General features: G+C 40.3%; 1 protein-coding gene across 2 annotated transcripts in view; it reads right to left on the reverse strand.

Moving 5' to 3' along the window:
• The window catches only part of Cdc42 (cell division cycle 42), a 36,128-nt gene continuing 13,815 nt past the window's right edge, over positions 1 to 22,313 (reverse strand). The window contains exons 2-6 of one of the 2 annotated variants that reach the window (XM_021159845.2): positions 13,811 to 13,965; positions 11,149 to 11,221; positions 7,846 to 7,955; positions 7,541 to 7,738; positions 1 to 129 (exon numbers count right to left, since the gene is read on the reverse strand). In XM_021159845.2, coding sequence (XP_021015504.1) covers positions 40 to 129; positions 7,541 to 7,738; positions 7,846 to 7,955; positions 11,149 to 11,221; positions 13,811 to 13,915 — 576 coding nt within the window. In that variant the 5' untranslated portion in view covers positions 13,916 to 13,965 and the 3' untranslated portion in view covers positions 1 to 39. Of the gene's footprint in view, positions 130 to 699; positions 1,558 to 7,540; positions 7,739 to 7,845; positions 7,956 to 11,148; positions 11,222 to 13,810; positions 13,966 to 22,313 lie in introns of those variants that run through there. The other variant, XM_021159846.2, reaches the window with a different exon arrangement.

Below are 22,313 nucleotides of genomic sequence, written 5' to 3' on the forward strand. Positions count from 1 at the left end.
GACAACACCGGCTGTGCAGAAAGGGCTCTGGAGATGCGTTCATAGCAGCACACACCTGCGGCTCTTCTTCGGTTCTGGAGGCTCCAGGGCAGCCAATATTGCTTCATCAAACACATTCTTTAGGCCTTTCTGAAAAGGGGTAGAAAGAAGAAATGGGCAATCTGATTTTCAGTATCACAACAGAACTGGAGTTCATGTTTAAAACAGTCAAACCCCAAAGACATTAATAACCCTGAAACCCAACCTAATAATTTTGCTTCACTCAGTTGTCTTGTCAGGGCACAGGAGAGATTCAGCAATGCTGGCACAGGTGAGCAGATTTCGTAAGTGGTCCTCTGAGATACTTTTTGCAAACCAATATATATCACAAGAAACAAACAAGCACATGTCATTTGCTCATTCGATGAGTTGTGTAATGTGTAGCTAAAACATTTACCATAGGGAACATGGGAAGCAGTTCTGCATTCAAATGGAGCAGCAGCATGTGAAATAGAGAATACATCCGGACAGCATCCATGTTGTATGGAAGGCAGGGAGTGGACAGCGAGGGTATGGCAGCTGTAAATATAATCACCTTGAACTCCCTTTATCCCACTAATTAAACAAAGCCAAGGGGAGTCAAAGAAGCAGAGGTGGGTACCTGATACAAGAGTGAGGTTAGAGCCAGTTCTTGCAATAGGAATAAAGCTTCACCAGGCATTTATACAAACAATTGTATATTTTTAATTTCAAAATGTAAAGATAACCACAACTGTATGTTTCCCTCACAACAATAGAATCAAAAGCAGGAAAATATAAAGGCAGTAGCTTTACATTTCAATATCAGCAAAGCTTAAGTCAATTGTTAAATGGATGCTAGGATTAGGAGATAATGTGTAACAATGAACTCATAAAGCAGTAAGCAGATACATGGATACCTTCCCCATCCCAGAATGACAAACACTCCATCTACGGCACAAACAGCCAAAGCAAGAGCAACACAAAAGTTTCACTGCACACAGGAAAACCATGAGAATCCTCCCTTCCCCATTACACTCTACTAGCAAGTCAACCCTTTTCATAGTGTGTCATGCAATTACAATTAACAATCAGTAAGCGTAAAATGATGTTTAGTGATGCTTTCTCCATCTAGAACTAACATCTAGAAGCTTTAAAACTCTTATTTTCTCCAAGAAGACATCATTCTTAATGCCAGACCACATTCCCTTTTGCAATAATTCAAACCAAAAGCTCTGCGCATCAGGCAACTCAAGCAGCAGAAAGTTAAACAAGTCTAACGTGACTACTGATCACAAAAAGTATTCTAATTGCATTCATGATCAAAAATGAATACAGAGTTTGCTCTAAAGTGTTGAGTAAGAAGACGCAGAGGCTTTCAAACAGGATGGTTTTATTCCTTTGTTTTAAATGATCTTTCTACAGTAGTGGGACAGGAAGCAGCAGCAAAGAGGGGAAGGAGAAAACGGTTTAGAATATACAGCACTTCCTTTTGGGTTGAGTTTCCGGAGGCTCGAGGGCAGCTAGGATAGCCTCATCAAACACATTCTTCAGACCTCTCTACAAGACAGAGGGGAGGAGAGAGAATAGCAGCCAGGTTAGAGGATTAGAGAGACTAGCAGATAAAATAGCAGTCTGGATTAAAAGAGCTGAATTCACAGAAGCAATGTGTTAAGGAAAGTAGAAACTAGAATGTTCATTCTTAAGGGAGTGAGTACCGAGAGGATAGATAACTGGATAGAAATTTCCACTCAAAAAAGTTAAACAAAGAAAAATAATGAAAAAATGCAGTATGTTAATTTCCAGAAGAATCACATACTGAAATCTAATATTACATTTTGGTTTAAAATCTCAAGGGGAAAAAATAACTCTATAAACACAAGATAGATATGTTAGAAAAGTGAGATTCCCCCCAACATTACTATTGATGATGACGACACCCCTTTTTGAGGATAAATCTACAGTATCACAGGCTTTTGTGAATTCAGCCCCTGAATAACTAAAGGGCACCAACAGCAGCTAACAGGCATGCCACATGTTCAGTGACCTATCTGGATGGGATTAATTAGGATTTAAAAGTCAGTTTCCCAGACACTCGGGAGTATTCCCTATGCAACAGTAGCAGTAACCATAAGGAATGGACCCCAGAAACAGCATGCACTTCAGGTATTGAGCAATGTTACTAGAGCAGGGAACCACCTCCCAAGTCATAAGGAAACAGAGAATGGGGTCTCAGAATGGGAGTCAGCAAGCAGTCCAATGCTTTCAGATGTCTGCATGGGTCCAGCACATGTAGCATGGAATGAAAACAGAACATCCTCACATCTAGAGACTAGACTTGAAATACACTTACAGCTCTGCAAGAAACTCCAAGGATACTGCAATTCACAGCAGTGGAACTCTGGGCCCAGACAGGTGGCTTACCCAGGAGCTCACAGTTTACCACTCAGAGCAGTCTCACATGTTCTTTAGGTCAGTTTGATCTTAAGTAGGAATGTCTCCCAAATCCCAGAACAGAGCCACAGTGGTGTCAACCACTGGACTACCCACTACCCCAGTCATTGTCCTCCTTAGACCCTACACCCCCAGAGGAACCATAGCCTCACAATCCATTCGATACAAAATAAATGAGATAGCAATCAAAAAATAAGGTTTACACATTTTCTTCTTTTACATCCTTTTCCCAGTAGAAATACTAGACTAATGCTAAAGTACTTCTGAAGTCTATCCATGCATCTGTATGAATACTCACAGGCAAATACAAAAAGAAACCAGAGGATGGGAGCGAAATTCTTTGTAATAATTATAATGGGGAAAAGGACTGTGAGAAAGTAGGGTATACTAGATTGAAAAAGGAACTCCTAGCCAAGTGAGACTGACTTAACGTCAGCACTCAGAAGGCAGACAGGAGAATCCTGAGCTTGAAGTCAACCTGAGCTACAGAGGGAAACCTGTCAGGAAAGGAAAGGAAAGGAAAAGAGAAAGGGAAAGGGGAAAGGGAAGGGGGAAGGAGAAGGGTAAGGGAAGGAAAGGAAAAAGAAAAACAAACATTTTTTAATAAAAAAAAAAAAGAATCTTTTCTTATGTATTTACTTCAGGAAAAGATCAACAAGTAACTTATGAGACAAAGCTTATCTTAGCTTCATTACTATCTTATTACATAAAAGTTTAGCTAAAGAGAAGTCCACAAACTGAGCTTCTACATATAACCACAAACCCCATTTTTGATCTTTTACTTCTTTGACTTCTCCGAACTTCAGAATCTGGAAAGAAAAATATAACTCCCCACTCGTCCAGTTCTAAATGACTCAATAATACAATGGAAATCTTACAGAAAGTGTCCAATTGTCTAGAACAAGCTTTGCCAGCAACCTGAAACTGAGTCCATATGATCTATTTAACTCTTTCTCCAAAGCATCCCATATCTAAAGAACAGACAGCTTGCCTCAGATACATGCTGTTGGACTCCACATACTTTCTCCTGACTCCCCACACATACTCACACAGGCAAGCCTGCCCTCGCCTCTCAGGCAGGGATATAATACGAGAACACTTTGCTTGTCTCAGTCTGTGCTATAAAGGGTTAGTTTTAAATGTTTGCTTCTACAATGACATCAACTGCTAAACTGAGCTTGGGGGATATGGAACTAAGAAATTAGTCCTTAAAATTATTCTGCAGAATCTATTAAGTATAATGGCTTTATGTTGAAATAAAAAAAACCAAGCAAAATGCCAAGAGCTTAAATTATGCATCCAGCCCTTCACACACTAACTCCCTCATAAAAAATTTAACTATGTGTAACTGTACATATTACTGACATATATTAGATCAAGAACCCAACATTATTAAAAATTGTATTTTATATATTAGTAGCCTTCATTTTCATTAGGCATGTAGATCTGTTGTATGAATGCCAATTCCTACCAAAATTCTTTCCTTTGTTCCTAAAACCACACTCAGAACCAGGAATGGGCAATGTATGGTGAGTAACTATCAACTTGGCCGAATCCAGACAGGTCTGGGAAATGACCTCTTGGGTACGCGTGTGGAGATGAACATGATTATACTGACTGATGTGGGAAGAGCTACTTTAATTATGGGTGGGACAATTTCCTGGGCAGAGGATTTGGGACTGGATAAGGATAAAGTAAGCTGAGCACTGGCAGCACTGTTGTTTCTGGACTGGATACAATGTGACCAGTGGCCTGAGCCCCTGCTCCCTTGACATTCTGCACATGATGGACTGTACTTTAACTGTGAGCCCAAATAAACCTTTCTCCTTAAAGTTGCTTCTGTCAGGGTATTTTGCTAGAACAAGAGAAAAGGAACCAAGACACAGTGGTATAAAGTTACGGAAATTGAACTGCACACGTGTTTGCTCTCACTCACTGCTCCCTGAATTCAGCTCCAAGGACTTCTAGACACACCACTCAAAAATGGCCAGAGGAAAACTCCGTAAGGGAAATAATACCCTTAAAAACACAGGAGACTGGAGGTAACATATAAGACATATATTTTTGCAGACTATGCCAAAAGTAGCCCAGAGAGTAACGTCCTCTGACTCAAAAGCATCAAATACTGCACTTAATTCTGTCCCAGTTGAATTAACCTAGAAATTGTGTGGTATAGTAAGGAAGAAAAATTTAAGTATCTAAAATGGTGGGGAGGGGGAGCCCACACACCCACTTTTAAGTCTGCACTTATCTGAACCTTACCTGACAGTTTACTAACTCCATCTATACTGTCAGCTTACAGACACTTCCACTGGGCTCCTCCAGGGACCTAGCATTAGCACCAGGTATGGGTTGTATATAAAAGGCTTTCAACTGGACATGTGATTTCATCATCTTAAGATGACCATATGGTATAAAGTAACAATTATAAAACTTCTTAGTCCTAATGAATTCTGTTTATTACTGTATCTCCTTTTAGACTAAGAGTAACAAGTCTCAAATACTTTAAATTGGTGCAGGTTTTTATTATGATAGAATATTAACACACTATATATGTGATTCAACCCTGATTTAAAATATTCTTTAGATGATGATGAAAATTCAAGGTTATAAAGGTCTATTCAGATTAACAAAAGTTAACTTAAAATGTTCACAGCCACTGTGTGTTTGTCTCTGACTGGTCTGAATGCATGAATAAATGCAGTTTCTTTCTCCTGCTGCCAGCCTCCTAGGCTCACTCAATACATGTCTTGGTTTCTGGCCATTGGATCTAATATAACAAGGATTCAGATGTTATTTAAATATGGATAATATTAAAATTGTTTATACTGTTCCCTTGCTGGCTTATACTGTTCTAGTTCGCTGCTGTCAGACCCAGGCATGTTTTTAAAGCCCAGGGTCAAAGGCAGGACCACTGACTTATAAATCATCGGATACGGGTAAAACTCATGATCAGGGTTAGTAATTGAAAGTTTGTACTTAGATAATCGTAAACCACATAACACAATTCCATTCTGGGATTCAAACAGCAAACGGCTGCCTGCCATCTGTGCTACGGGATAAAGATGCTGCAAGTCATGGCTTCATCCACATCTAACTAAGCCGCAAGCAACGCATGACATGAGCTGACCACGGAAACAGGTTACCAAGGATGCTTTTATATTCCATAAAGGTCAGAAACGTGCCCAGTCTCTAACTACAAACTATATTTATAGATTTACAAATTTTATTTTGATACTAGAAGAGCAAAATCAAAATCCGTAATTTTTAAATCTAAACTTAACAGAGATAAAACACAAAGTCCTAGCAGGTAGTGGCTCACGCCTTTAATCCAGCACTTGGGAGGCAGAGGCAGGTGGATTTCTGAGTTCAAGGCCAGCCTGGTCTACAGAGTGAGTTCCAGGACAGCCAGAGCTACACAGAGAAACCCTGTCTCGAAAAAAACAAAAACAAAAAACAAAAACAAACAAACAAAAAAACCCCACAAAGTCCTAATCTTAGGAAGCTACTAAATTATTGTAAACTGTTAAGGATAATTAAGAAATGCAAGTTAAGGGGCTGGAGAGAAGGCTTAGCGGTTAAGAGCACTGACTAGTCTTCTGAAGGTCCTGAGTTCAAATCCCAGCAACCACAAAGTGGCTCTCACAACTACCCGTAATGAGATCTGACGCCCTCTTCTGGAGTGTCTGAAGACAGCTACAGTGTACTTACATATAATAAATAAATAAATCTTAAAAAAAAAAAAGAAAAAGAAATGCAAGTTGATAGTAACCTTATAAATAAATGATCAAATCTTTTAATGTGTCCAAAAATATATTTGAGGTTTCGCTATGAATTGACATAATTACAAGATTAAGTTTTACTTAGCCCCTTGTTTTATGTTTGCAAGGTACAGTTTAGCACAGATACCTGAAAACAGACAAAGATTGTTTAACTCAGATAGCTCGGTGGGTACTAGCCCTCAAGCCTGTCAGAGACCTGTTGAATATGGCATTTAATATGCTTAAACTTATTATATGACAGTGACTCCCAAATCCTAACAGTGATACACAACCCACTTCTTCAGGTTCTTCAAGAAGATATATAGGCAACATGACAAAGGACTAAACCTGGTTTATAGTACATTAACCAGTGGGCAGACTGGCCCACTGCCTTGCCCACTAGGGCCCAGCCTGCACTGTGGGCAAACCAGACACAGGAAAACTTACTGCTATGATTTATTGCTAAGTGTTGCTGAAGACAAGAGGAGGTCAGTCTCTCCCATGTTCCTTCTCCACAAAAAAAGGCCTCCCTCTCCTGGCCTAATGGCCAAAGACCACCTCTGACCACAGTGCAATAGGACCATAGGAATCTGGGACAACTGTCTAGATAGTGGTCTCTGTCATTTTTTATTCCAGACTGCACAAAGCACTGGAATCTCCCAATCTTAAACAGGCATCCCAGTCTTCCAGAGCTCTGACAACAATGTCTTAATTTCAGCTAAGAAGCAATCAGAAGAGATTATGTTGCCCTTATCATAAACAAAAGGCTGAAATGTCAGGGCCAAATTCTGACAGTTGGACAAAAGCCCTCATTCCTCAGGAAGTCATTTTCTTATCACTGGCAGAAGGGACAAATTGCTACGTAGGGTGCCTATTAGCATAACCAAGTGCATGCTGACTTCCACCCACTCCTTACCCTCAACTTCTCCAGCTCAGAAGCCCCCATCCCACCCCACCCCACTCCACCTCCAGCTTCTCATTCCCTTCTATTTCAGCCCTCTCTTGGTCCTCCTCTCTCTTCTTCCTTCAAACCCCACCACCACCATGGCCAAGTCCAGTTTGCTGGCCATGTTCAGTCTACTATTTTCTCTCTCATCTCTGGATTCGTCCTGATGTCTCTCCTTCATATCTACAATAAAAAACCTTCCTCTCAACTCTACCTTGGAATAGTCATGTCAGTTTATGTACTCTGCAGAACTACACTCACACAGTATACATTCACGGACAAATTTTTAAGGGAAAAAAGAAAGAATAAAAGGAAAGAGCCTCTGTATCCTAATGCTCAAAACAATTGACTACAGAGACATAGGTTCCAGAGCCCTCCTTACCTGTGTGAGGGCGGAGCACTCCACATACTTGACAGCCTTCAGATCCCTCGCCAGCTTTTCAGCAGTCTCTGGAGTAATGGGCTTCTGTTTGTTCTTGGCAAGTTTCTCAATAGTAGAGGGGTCATCTCTGAGATCAATTTGGGTCCCAACAAGCAAGAAAGGAGTCTTTGGACAGTGGTGAGTTATCTCAGGCACCCACTAAAAGCAAGGTTTTAAATGCTTTGTTAATCCACAAGCCACTGAAACTGTAACAGGGCAACAGAAATTCTGTGCTTGCAGGTTTCAAGGGGCAGAACCTGACTTACCTTTTCTTTCACATTTTCAAATGAGGATGGAGAGACCACTGAGAAACATACTAGAAAAACATCTGTCTGTGGATAACTTAGCGGCCGTAGTCTGTCATAATCCTCTTGCCCTAAAGAAAAAGTTAAGAGAGGTTGGCAACTGAGATCTGGTATCCTTGCGGCATTAAAATCACAGGTCAAGGGCTAAAGCTATAGGTATTTAGTATACAGAGTGATAACCTAGCACACATACAGCCTTGGATTCAAGCCCTATACCACATTAAAACCAGGCATGGTTGGCATAAGCTTATAATCTCAGCACTAGTGAGACGAGGCAGGAAGGTTAAGTGTGAGCATGAGATCATATAAAAAATTGTCAAAGATGAGCATGGCGGAGCTAGCAAGATCACTCAGTGGTAAAGATGGTAGCTGACATGCCTAACAACCTGAATTCAGTCCCCAGAAAACAGATGGTGAAAGGAGAAAATCAACTCCCCCAAGTTTAGCTTCTTGACTTCCACATATACATGCTATGGCATGTGCTTCCACATACATACATACATACATACATACACACATGTAATTTAAAAGGAAAAAAATGGAGATAGTGTGCATGCCCATAAACCCAGAACTCAGGAAGCAGAGGCACTACAAGTTTGGGTAGTCTACAAACCAAGCTCCAAGACAGCCAAAACTACATAGTAAAAGTCTTGTTTCAAAAAAGAGGAGGGCAGGGGGATTACAGCTCCGGTAACACTTCAGGTATTCAGCTCTTAGCATATCAGCCCTTAGTGACAAAGCAATTTTCCTAATCAAAGGTATAGCTTAATAATATGCTGTTTGGACAATTCTCTCTGTGCTAGTCCTATTTATATATGCCACTAAATTAAACAGCAAGGAAATTGGCATACTACTTTTTTTTTTAAGTTCTTTATTAATAACTCAGTAATAATGTAACAACAATAAATCATTACTACAGGTGTAGCTTAAGAAAAAAATCATATTTACTTCTAGCTACTAAAGACCACAGTGAAACCACCTAACAAAATACTCTACTGAAGGCATCCACCATCCATAGTAACTACCAGACTAAACCCAATGCTCGGTCCATAGGTACATGTTAAAGTCAGTATCTGTAACTGGAAGGGCCTAGAAAAAAGGAACTTGGCAAGAATGAAGGAGATGTAAAATAATTAGGAGTTAGCCAGAGGTGAAAGAGTCACAAAATAAAAATGGCAAAAACTAAACATAGGAAGTCCTAAAAAAAATGGAAAGACACCCTATGCTCATATGCAGGATGACTTAAGGTATCAAAAATGAATGAATGAATGAATGAATGAATGAATATACAAATAGATATAAAGATCAATTAATTGATCGATCTTGGTAGGGTGTCTTGAAGGGGAAAAAAGAACCATGATCTGGATGAGAGAATAATAACTAGAAAGGCAAGAGTTAACCAAATCACAAGCGAATCCAATTTACAAAAACAGGCAGAAGGCTTATTAACATTTCTCCAAAGTATTGACAGGAACATAAAACTGAAACACAGAAATTCCTAAAATAAAAACAGATTTTTCAACTGTTCAGCAACTCCACTTACAGCTATGCAGAGCTATAAGAACTGAAAGCAGAGTCTCCAAGAAGGATTTGTTAACCTATGTTCACAGCAACATTACTAACAACAGATAAACAGGAGCAGTTCTTTGCACCAATATTTCTAGTAGTTTAAAATTGGAACCAAACAAATCAGTTCACATGTGAAAACACAACTGTGCTATATTCAGTCAGAGTAGAATAGAGCATAGCAACAAAAAGAAGCACTGGCATTTGCCTAAGAATGGCTCTCTCACATGTCAAACATAAATGACTCGTAAGAAATCCCAGAAGAGTAAAGAAACAGAAACCATCTATGGCTGCCAAGGCCAAAACACTCTGCAAAGCAGAAGCAGAATTTTAGGATATGGATGACAGATATGGATATGGATAGACAGATAAAATTGCTAAGAGACAACCACTGATTATGGTGGAGGTCATTAAAATTCATCAAACCTAACACCACCAAAATTAATTTTGTCATACTCAGTAACACTTTTTAGCTGGGCACACCTGTAATCCCAGCAGTCAGAAGACTGAGGCAGAGAGATTTTATATTCAAAACTAACTTGGATTACATAAGGATACTCTCTCAAAAACATAAAAAACAAACAAACAAACTTTTGAAGAATGTTTTTAAATGCTTACAACTGGCCAGGTGTGGTGGCACATGCCTTTAATGCCAGTACTTGGGAAGCAGAAGCAAGTAGATCTGTGAGTTCAAGGCCAGCCTGATCCACATAAAGAGTTCCAAGTAGCAAGGCCACAGTAAGACACTGGGTTTTTTTTTTTTTTTTTTTTTTTTTTGGTTTGGTTTGGTTTGGTTTTTTGGTTTTCTTTTTATTTAAAAGACTACCCAGAAAAAAATGAAGAAGCCAGTATTAAAAACAAACTGAAAATAATTTAGAGAGCTGTTTTAAGAAAAAAAAAAAAAAGGCACAGTGCTCTCAGCTAAATGTGGTTTATGTGTAGTAAGACATTCTTTATATCTGCATTATACAGACAAAATATACTACAAAAATTTTCTAATGAAACAACCACCCTAATAAATAAATACCAAGTTTACAGCCTTGGTCATATTTACACAACTAAGATTATTTCATTTCATGGTCTTTTGTAGCCCTGCCTGGCCTTAAATTTGTTTTAAGACCTTGAGTTTCTGATCTTCCTGCTTCTGCCCAGGACTGCTGTGATTACAGACAGAACAGACTTAAGTAGTAATGCTGGGGAGTGAATCAGGGCCTCGTGCATACAAGGGGAGTATGTTAAACTAAATTACATCCCTAGTCTCCAACTGTGAGGCCAGAACAAGGAAGTGAAGGAAATGATCAGCAGACATGTTTTCTAAGCTCATCTTCTTAGTCTCTTTCCAGCCTCCAAACCCACTGGAATTTACCTAAGGATTTTCTGACTGTATTGTATCTTCTTTCATACACCCAGGATACTCCAAACTCCTATTGGCCATCCAAAGTCAAGAGAAGCTTGAAGGGAGGGAAGAGAGGGAAGAAGCAGGCAGGCAGATAAGGCAGGCAGGCAGGCAGGTTTTTCAGATGGGGGTCTGTCTACAGCCCTGGATGCTGGGTGTGTGACACCCATCAGTATATTCAACCCTGCTTAGCTATTAACAAAAGATAAATGATTACTGAGACACTCATTTCATGGTGTCCAAAAGACACTCAGTAGCAGCAACTGTTACAGATCAAAATATTATGAGACGTAAGTTTTCACCTGCAGTATCAAAAAGTCCAAGAGTGTATGGCTCTCCACCAATCATAACTGTGACTGCATAGTTGTCAAAAACCTAAAAACAAAACAAAGAAATGCAATATTGTTAGTGGGTGAGATAGCATAACTCTTAGCCATTTAACTCCTTCCCAAGAAGGAGATTCATTTTCCCTTAGTCCGTTTTCTTTTTTGTAACCAATCTCGACAACCGTGTTCTTGTATGAGCTGAATGGTTCTTGGGGGAAAAAATGAAAGACTTTTCCCTAGGATATCTGTTTGGCACCAGCCTCATACACAAGGAAACACAAAATCGTTAAGTATATCACAGAAAGTGGGCCTTCAACTACAGAGGACCCTTACAGGCCTCTTCAATGGGGTTGGGCAGTAAAGGAAAAGTGATAGTCATTCTTTCTGACAACTAGTGGTATTGAGAAGCTTTTGAATAAAACATTTTGCTAAAGAAAATAAATCTGCTTAAAAAAAAAAAGAAAAAGGAAAAAATAAAGTAGGTACAGTAAAAAACTTTTATAATCCCAGCACTTAGGAGGTAGAGGCAGGGGAAAAAAAGCAGACCAAGGTCACTTTGACCTACTTAGTGACTTTGAAGCCACTATGGGCTATATAAGCCTGTCTCAAAAATAAATATAATTTTTTTAAAAAACCACCTTCAAATCTAAAAAATTTAAGACAGTGCTAGACTTTAACAATGTCCAATATGGCTGGGCGTGGGAGCTCTGGCCTCTGTAAGCACTTGCACTCCTGTGGACATGGCATATCACACAAATAAAAATTAATAAAATAATTGATTAAAGAGAACAACAGGAATGTGTCAGGTATGTTGGATAGCATCTATCTTAGCCATTTTAAATGGAGGCCCATTTAAAAATTTACCCTACTGCTATTCTTTCCCCAACAATACACAGACATATAAAACACCCAGAAACCCATTTTCTTCTTTTTTTTTAAAAGATTTATTTATTATTATAAATAAGTACACTGTAGCTGTTTTCAGATGCACCAGAAGAGGGCGTCAGATCTCATTATGTGTGGCTGTGAACCACCATGTGATTGCTGGGATTTGAACTCAGGTCCTTTGGAAGAGCATCAATGCTCTTACCCATTGAGCCATCTCACCAACCCCCTAGAAGCCCGCTGTCAATTCATCACATCAAATAAAGTCATGAAAGACTTGGAAATCATGTTTGCAAGTAAAAACTCAAGACACCAAATTCCCAATGGCTATCTCACCTTACGAAATGATCCACATCACGTCTCACAAAGCCCCTTGTACCTTTAAAACATCTTCTGATTAATGGGCCAACTCAAAACTGTAGTTTTATTACCAAATTACATCCTTAAGTTCTCAGCCCTCAAAGAAACTTCATCTTCTTTCATGCAGCCTTAGCCTAACCTCACCAGCTGCGCCATCACAGAGGCTAACTATGAGTTAACTATGTTAACTATGTCTCTGAAGATTGACCTCAGGTTCCAGACTCTTTTTTTTTTTTTTTGGTCAATTCCAAAAGATACGAGTTCCATAGTAGGTATATTTTGGACCCTTATAGTTCCTAAACTTACTCTCCTCTCAGCACTGAAAGGGCAAGTACATTTAACATAATTACACACGCAACTCTGAATAAATCTTGTAGCCCCAAACATGCTTTCCCAAGTATCACTCCAATCAGTGTCTCCTCTAGTTACTGAATTATTCCTCTCTCTCCTCTTCCCGTCTAAGGAGGAGTTAATACAGCAATTACAGTGAGTCTCCCAAGACTCCAGGCAGATCTGAATGCTCTTAGAAAAGTCTGCCCTCTACCCCTAAAATTCAGTGTGAAATGAAACCTCATCACTATTTAGAGAACAGCTCCACAAGGTAAGCAGAAACATTACTACTTTCTCTGAAATTATAAGATCCTTATATTTGCGCCCCAGGAGGTCTCTAGGCTTTATTAATCAATGGCACAGACACAAAAAGTCACCTCATCCCAAATGTAGGATGCACTTCTGCAAACTGACAGCCCATGCTTCATGACCTTCCAGACCTTCTTACAGACCGTGTGTCACCCCTTCTACCTAAGACTCATTTTCATCTTTTACTTTACTTACCTTTATTATTATCTTATTTTTATATGTATATGTGCTTTGCCTGCATGTATGTCTGTGTATCACATGATTGCCCAGTGCCATCAGAAGTCAGAAAAGGGCGCTGGATTCTAGGTAGCTATGAACCACCATGTGGGTGCTAGGAATTGAATCTTGAGTCCTCTGGAAGAGCAGCCAGCGTTTTTAACTGTGGAGCCAACTCTCCAACCCTAGCTGTTCTATTTTAAAGTAATCATGCATGAGAAGTCAAAAACCTTTAAACTGTCAAACAGTGGGCTGCTGTGTGTGGCATTTGCTGCCAACCATGACAACCTAAGTTCAACTTAAGAGCCCACACAATGGAAAAAGACCCCTTCAAATTGTCCTCTGCCATCCACACATACACCACAGCAGGACACAGGTATGTACATATAACACACACCCCACAAAGTAATAAAGGTAGTAAAATTTAATTTTTTTTAAAAGGGCAAGACAGTCAAAAATAGTGTAGGCAGGCCAAGTGTTTTCCAATGGACAGACACTACATTACAATCTTTTGCTAGTAAAAAGCCTTTATACTTACAGTTGGTACATATTCTGATGGGAATTTGTTTGTTGTGTAGGATATCAGGAGACATGTTTTACCAACAGCACCATCACCAACAACAACACACTTAATTGTCTGCATTTCGGAAACAGTTTTGTATCCACTTTTAATATTTCAAATTAGATGTTGACCTAAAAAGAAATTAAAGACAATTATTTTATTGATTTATATTTAAATCCATACTTTTTTCCCCTAACAACAGGTTCGGCCACTCAAACCAGAACTAGCATTACTGCTATGACTGAAAACCTCTAAAAAGAAAAAATGGCAACTTGCTCAGAGCAGCAATTACAAGGATTCATTTGCTAAGTTTCTGGACCTTGTTGTTTTGTCTTAAGTATCAAAGTAGAACAGTGACCGAAATATTCCTTTTTTTTTTTCCTGAGACTGGGTTTCTCTGTGTAGCCCTTGCTGTTCTGGAATTCACTCTGTGAGTGGCCTCAAACTCAGAGATCCGCCTGCCTTGGGCAAGGAAGGTGTTATAAAAAGAGTCTCATGTGGTATATGAAGTATAGTTTGTGAAAGCTGCTTTAGTGTGAGCACACACGTATTATATGCAAGACCAATTGCAGCCCAAAGAATACTCTAAAAAATGACTCACTGCCCAGCCTTAGAGCTGCAGTAACTCAGGATAGAGTAACAAGCAGCACAGCCTTCGCCCATCCCCCTCAGAACTTGTGAGCATAAGGGCCTGGACAATCATCAGAGTGACCTCTAGTTCTCAGCAGCCATGTCAGCACCAGTTAGCCTAGTTATTACTCATGGCCTCAAGAGTTTCAACCTACATTTTTACAATGAAAATATCAGCTCTTATAGCCATAGTGATAAATTTTAAATTGTAATTATTATATGGGCTAGGAACATGGTTCAGAGGTACAGCATTTTCCACACAAGCCTAACAACCTAAGCTCAGATCCCCAGAATCAAATAAAACTTAGGTGCAGTAGTGATAGACAGTGCCAGTAATCCCAGGGTGCCCCACTGGGAGGCTGGAGGAAGAAGCTTACAGCATATATGGTACACGAAGCAGTAAACAAGAAAACCCTGTCTCAAAAAAACACGATCAAAGGCAAGGACTGACATTCAAGGTTGTCCTCTGACCTCTACAAGTATACCAGAGAGTGTGTTCATGCATGCATGAACACACATCAACACAAATACGCATGCCATGCAAGCACTAACACATGTGTGCACATACACACTTTAGTTTCTCTTACTACTGTTTTACCACCTGTCAATTACAAATACATCAAGAATTTATTGTACTTAAAGATTTCCCCTCAAAAAAAATGTTTAGATCTGTTGTATGTATGTTTTGCTCATGCATATGCCTATTGTGTACCTAGTGCCCACAGATATCAGAAGAGACAGCTGTGAGCCACAACACTGGTGCTAGGATGGAACCAAGATTCTTTACAAATGTTAACCACTAAACCATCTCTTCAGTGAGCCACCCTACCCCTACAACCCCCACCCCACACTAATTTTTTAATCTGGGATATTAAGATATGGAATCTTTGTGTGTCTGTGAATGTGTTTAAGTCCACATGTGCTTGTGTGCAAAAGTGTAGGATGGCCTCAGATGTCATTCTGGAGCCGCCATCCACCTCGGGTTTTTAACAAGCTTTCTCATTAGTCTGCTGTTCACAAAGCAGAAGAGATAAGCTTTTGTAGAAAAGGACCAACTGTTTTATGTGGGCTCTGGAGATTGCACCCAGGTCCTCATGGTCTTTACCAATGATGAATGATTTTCCCTCCAGCCCAAAAAGATTAGACTCAACAAATAATCTCAACACTATTTGAGGAGGTGGAGGCAGAAGGATCAGAAGCTCAAGGCCCTAAGTCTCTTTAAAAAAAAAAGCAAAAACAGCATTTAGACTAGCAAAGCATTTAATGAGCAAATAGTCTGATCACCAAGTCAGTTACTAGTTCAACCTAGAATTGTTCTTGGACTGTAACCATGATAATGAGTACCAAGTGCTCACCAGATGCCTTGACTGTTCAACACACACTACTCTTCATCCTCCAGCCACTCAGCCAGGCAAAGCTTCTCAGCCTGTGGATCACCACCCCCTCGACAAACCTCTACCTCCAAAAATATTTACATTATGATTATAACAGCAGCGAATTAATTATGAAGTAGCAACGAATATATGTTTATGGTTGGGGGGGGGTCACCACAACATGAAGAGCTATATTAGGGTCATGGCATTAGGAAAGAACCACTGTTCTGGGCTGGAGAGATGGCTCAACAGTTAAGAGCACCGACTGCTCTTCTGAAGGTCCTGAGTTCAAATCTCAGCAACCACATGGTGGCTCACAACCATCCGTAATGAGATCTGGCTCCCTCTTCTGGAGTGTCTGAAGACGGCTACAGTGTACTAAAAATAAATAAATAAATAAATAAATAAATAAATAAATAAATGTTTTAAAAAAAAAGAAGAACCACTATTCTAAGGAATCCAGTGTCTTCTACACATTTTACAGGCGAGATGAGCCTCAATGAAGTCAAATAACTGATTACAATCACTCAGCAGAGTAGTGAAACTGCCATTTATATCCAAGCACCTAGTCCCAAATTTGTGCTCTTAAACATCACTGTTCTCTCTCTTCCAAAAAGTAACATTAGTTTAAAAAAAGGGGAGGGGGGTGACTACATGTTTCACTTTGATAGTTGCCAACAATACAAAGATGAAAGGAGAAATAAAGTAAAAACAAGACACAGGAGTTCATTTTTCATTTCTTCACCCTGCAAACTGAATTTAAGTGGAAGAGGGCAGACAGAGTAATGCAGCCATTGTCCCTAACCCATCATCTACCCACGAAGTGTTCCTCATTTCATGTTTCCCAACCTCAGCAATTTTTAGAAACTCGTTGTGGGTTCCTTGTCTAGGGCCTGAGTTCTGTAATCAGACTGGCTCCATCACACTCCATCTTTGTAGGTTTGAACTTTCTTCTCTACATATGACGATAAAAAAATATAACTCTTCCCCAGAGAGTAAACTGAATAGATGATAAAACTTTTGTTTTTGTTGTTTTTTTCGAGACAGGGTTTCTCTGTGTAGGCCTGGCTGTTCTTGAACTCAGAAATTCGCCTGCCTCTGCCTCCCAAGTGTTGGGATTAAAGGCGTGTGCTACCACACCTGGCCTAAAATGTAAACTTAAAACAGCAATAGGTAGAGAGTTCTCAGCAATTAAGACCTTGCTCTGTTCTTAGAGGCAACCCCAGCTCAGTTCCCGGCCTGTCACTCCTGATGCAGGAAATCTGACACCTACAACACATGTGCACATACTATACATAATTAAAAAATAATTATTTGTTTGTTTGAGACAGGGTTTCTCTGTGTAGCCCATACTGTACTGGAACTTGCTATGTAGACCAAGCTGACCTGGAACTCAAGATCTGCATGCCTCTGCCTCATTAGTGCTAGAATGCTCATGCCATCAAAATCAATCTTTAAAAAAAAAAAAAAAGGCAGACATGCACAGGTGCATGCAGAAGCCAGAAAAGGGCATCAGGTATCCTAGAACTACTATTGTAAATAGTTGTGAGAAGGACTGTGCTGTGCACACCTTTTAATCCCAACACTCCAGAGGCAGAGGTAGGCAGATGTCTGAGGTCAGTGTCAGCCTGGACTACAAAGTGAGTTCCAGGACAGCCACTACACAGAGAACCCCTGGCTCAAAACAAGCATGTGGTTGTGAGCAGCCTCTCATGAGTGGTAGGATACAAACTAGGGTTCTCTGCCAACATTGGTATTCCATCTCAACTGCTGAGTCATCTCTCCAGCCCTCAACACTAATGCTTTTATCTTCTAGTTCTTACATCTGGTGTTTCAAATACCCTTTGAGAATCTTGGGAGTTAAAACCCATAAAGAGGCTGGAGAGATGGTTCAATGGTTAAACACACTAGCTGCTCTTCCAGAAGACCCAGATTCAATTCCCAGCACCCACGTGGCAAAACTGTCTATAACTCCAGTTCCAGGGGGATCTGGTACCCTCACACAGACATACATGCAGCAAACCACCAATGCATATAAAAATAAATCTGTATTAAAAAAAAAGAAAGCAAGAAAGGCTGGAGAGATGGCTCAGCGGTTAAGAGCACTGACTGCTCTTCTAAAGATCCTGAGTTCAAATCCCAGCAACCACGTGGTGGCTCACAACCATCTGTAATGAGATCTGACGGCCTCTCTGGTGTGTCTGAAGACAGCTACAGTGAACTTAGACATAATAAATAAAATCTTAAAAAAAAAAAAAGCCGGGCAGTGGTGACACACGCCTTTAATCCCAGCACTTGGGAGGCAGAGGCAGGCGGATTTCTGAGTTCGAGGCCAGCCTTGTCTACAGAGTGAGTTCCAGGACAGCCAGAGCTACACAATGAAACCCTGTCTTGAAAAACCAAAGAAAAGAGAGACAGAGACAGAGACAAACACAGACGGACCGACCAGGTCTCTCGCTGATCGGCCTGGGGCTCACCAAAAGGGCTAGGCTGACTAGCCAATGAGCCCAGGGGTCTGCCTGTCTCTGGCTGCTTAGTGATGGGATTATAGGTGCACACCACTACCATGTCCAGATATTTTTTCTCTTTTGGGGAAGGTAGGGGAGTGGGAAGTGGTCTTCTCTATGTAGCCCTGGCTGTCCTGGAACTCACTATGTAAAACAGGGTAGCTTTAACTCACAAAGATCCCCTGTCTCTGTCTCCCAAGTGCTGGGATTAAAGGCACACCTAGCACCTTGACCAGCTTTTTATAGCATGGGTTCTGGGGATCAAACTCATAGGCTTCCTTGCACACTTTAGCAAATGAACTATCTCCTAAACCTCACGTAGTGATGGGAAGATGGCTCAGTTGGTAAGTGCTAACAAACATGCAGTCCTAAAGTCCATCCCCAGTATCAAAAGCAGACACATCTATACACACTGGTCCTGGCACTGGAGACAGAATTATTCCTGGAGCTTGCTGGACAGTTAGTTTAGATGAATCAGCAAGTGCCAGGTCAGTGAAAGACCCTGTCACAGAAACAAAGTAAGTTGCAAAGTGAGGAAGACACCTGACATCTATCTCTGCCTCACACATGTGCTCATATTACAGAAGCAGTCCACATTTACATGGAAGTGTTCTAGCACACTGTCCTATTTATAGGGTTCTACATCAGAACACATGAACTGATACAAATAGTCTACTAAGAGCACACTATTGCTTAGGAATTACTACCAAAAAAAAAAAAAGTCTGACAGTCTCGTGTATCCTAGGCTGGCCTCAGAGCTAGAGATATGCACCAGAGCTTTGTACATTCTAAGCAACTGAAGTATATCCCTAGTTCACATAAAACTCTTCTATACCTCCACCATAAATACCTTCTTCCCCAAACAAGCAATACATTGTAAATGTTTTTGAACCACGGAATAAATATAACTTACTGTATTAATTCTCCCACTATTACTCAAAAGAACTAAGATAAAGAATGATTAAGTTAGATATGAAAGGTATTTTAATGAAGTGATTACAGCCCATCATTTTATAGTTAAGAAAATTCTGGACTGGGTGTGGTAGCTCATACTTGCAATCCCAACACCCGAGAGGCAGAGGCAGGAACATTACAGCAAACTTCAAGACAGTCTGTTATGTAGAGCCCTGAGGCTACAAGGAGAGAAAGAGGAAAGGAGAACTCTGACTTGAATTCAAATTTGTCTCAAAGCCAGAAAGCTAGTATATATGTATCCTGACATTCTTTTCCAACTCTAAACTTTAAACAAATGGTAGTACATGCCTGTCACCTCAGCAAAAGCATCATTAGTTTCAAGCCCACATGGGCTATATGAGAACCTACCTGCATTTATAAAGAGTTGTTTTAAACTTTACAGTTTTTAGAGCCATCAGTAAACAGGAATTAGACCTCTTTAAACAGTCAAAACAAAAAGTTGGGTATGGCAGCAAATGCCTATAATCCTGGCACTCAAAATACAAAAGCAAGTATATCAGATTTTCAAGGCCATCCTAGCTGCATATCTAAGGCCAGCCTAGGCTACATGGGATTGAAGGGAAAGGGCTCAAATAAATAAGGAAAGGCGATTGAAGTGCATAGCTCAGTAGCAGACAATGTGCTTAACCTTAACATACACAAAGCCTTGGTTTGAATCCCAACACCCAACAATCTGATAAGTGCAAAACTTTGTACCATACAAAGCTATCTGTGGAACAAAGTTTATGCCCCCTAGAAACAAAAAGCCTACTGAGTAAAGATAATATGTATTCATCACCTCCATACATTCTTCCTTCCTGACATCACGGATAACTAATGTCTTTCTAGGTAGTAATTTAGAAAGATCAACTGGAATTCAGACGTAATACATTGACCGAACTTACATAGCCTATGGTTCCATCCCCAGTAGGTTAAAAGAAGAGGGGAAGCAATAATGCTACTGTCTTAGTAAGAGAAGACTAGGGCCTAGTTTACTGACAGTTCTGCACCTTATACAGGTAACACCCAGAAGTGGACAGCTGCAAGCCTTTCTGGGATAACCCTGAAAAACACCAGTGAAGGGAAATCTTCACATTGGGCACATTCTCCATCAGTACCCATGGTCATACATTTTGTTTGAAAGGAAAATGGTCAGGTGTATTGATTATTCATTGGCTGGATGGTCAGAGACTAGAAAGAACATGATTGGAAAATTAGTGAGAAAAATATCCGAGGAAGATGTAGAGACTCTCAAAATGAACAAAGGATGTGAACATATTGTGTCCCCTGTAAATGCTCATCAAAAAGTGACTTTAGACCGGGCGTGGTGGCGCACACCTTTAATCCCAGCACTCGGGAGGCAGAGGCAGGTGGATTTCTGAGTTCGAAGCCAGCCTGGTCTACAAAGTGAGTTCCAGGGCAGCCAGGGCTACACAGAGAAACCCTGTCTCGGGAAAAAAAAAAAAAAGTGACTTTAGGGCTGGAGAAATGGCTCAGCACTGACTGCTCTTCCAGAGGTCCAGAGTTCAAATCCCAGCAACCACATGGTGGCTCACAACCATCTATAATGAGATCTGACGGCCTCTCTGGTGTGTCTGAAGACAGCTACAGTGTACTTATATATAATAAATAAATAAATCTAAAAAAAAAAAAGTGACTTTAGCAGAGAGGTTAAATAATCAAGTAGACAGAATGACCCCATTCTCTGGACAGTCAGCCTCTTTCTCCAGCCATCCCTGCCATTGTCCAATGGGCCTATGAACAAAGTGACCAGGGTGACAGAGATGGAGGTTACACATGGACTTGACAACGTGGACTTCCACTCACCAAATCTCATCTGGCTACAGCTGCTGCTGAGTGTCAGACTGAGCCCTAGATATGGCACACCATTCCCCAGCTGACCAGCATCAACTGTCCCAGCAAAGCCAAGGTTTTTCTTTAGTAGTTCTACTATCTTGTTAATCACAGCTGATTCTTCATCACCAGCTAACCAAAACCACAAATTCTTAACTCAAAATAGCATTATGACCCTGACTCTCAAAATTAAGGGACTCTCAATCTTCCTTCTGAAACTTCACAGGCCAGACCTCTACTGTCTTCATTGCTCTCAACATTCATATCTTCCAAGAGCCTACAGAGCAACTCACCAAGCTTTGAACACTTATGGCTTTTCCAGCCCGAAGTCTGGTTGCAGGTCTAGAAGCATCTATGGAAGGGCCCTAAAGACATCAGTATTGTCTGACCAGCATCTCCTTCAGGGAACGCCATTGCTGGCTTAGCAGACAATGACAGTATTTTAGGGAGTATTGTAGGAGTACATCTTCAGCTGAGGGTGGGAATTACTTCCTTAGGTGAGATAAACCCAAGAGAAATCTGAGAATTCAAATTTCTCAGCCTCAATATGGTCCTCCCACATTCCTCCACCCTAAATTTCAGAATCGCACTCTTATCAATTAATGCCCTTACTTTAACTGTGTGGGACTTGAATTTTCACTGTAACTCAGCCAGTCTAATAATGAGAATTTTTATTTCATTTTCTACAACTTGAGAAATTATAGCTCTGTGGCTACAGGAGAGTAGATTCTCTTCCAGGACACACTTAGAAACCTGTAAATTGTTTATGTGCATTTAAAGCCTATTACTGAGTTTACTGTTATCCTTCACTATATTCTGAGATGCTAGAAGTTGGCTAATTTTATCACAGAGCAAATTCTTTTCCTCTGCCAATTTGTCCAGAGATGCTAAAAACAACCAACCAGCAGCATCATTTTCCTTATTTTCCACAAACTGTCAAAAGTTTTATATACAGTCACCAAATACTTTGTATCTTAAAACTGGTGAGCTGGGATAATGTATGCATTTGCCTCCGTAAGTTTACCAAAAAAAAAAAGTTCTTATCATGGGCTTTCAGTACTCTCCAAGCTTTTAGGAGAGGTTTTACTAACCATAGGTGTTGGCAAATACTTAAAATGTTCATCCTTACACTTTCATTGCTCTAGAACCACTTCTGGTACC

The sequence above is a fragment of the Mus caroli genome, chromosome 4, assembly GCF_900094665.2.
Source record: "Mus caroli chromosome 4, CAROLI_EIJ_v1.1, whole genome shotgun sequence".
Lineage (NCBI taxonomy): Eukaryota > Metazoa > Chordata > Mammalia > Rodentia > Muridae > Mus > Mus caroli.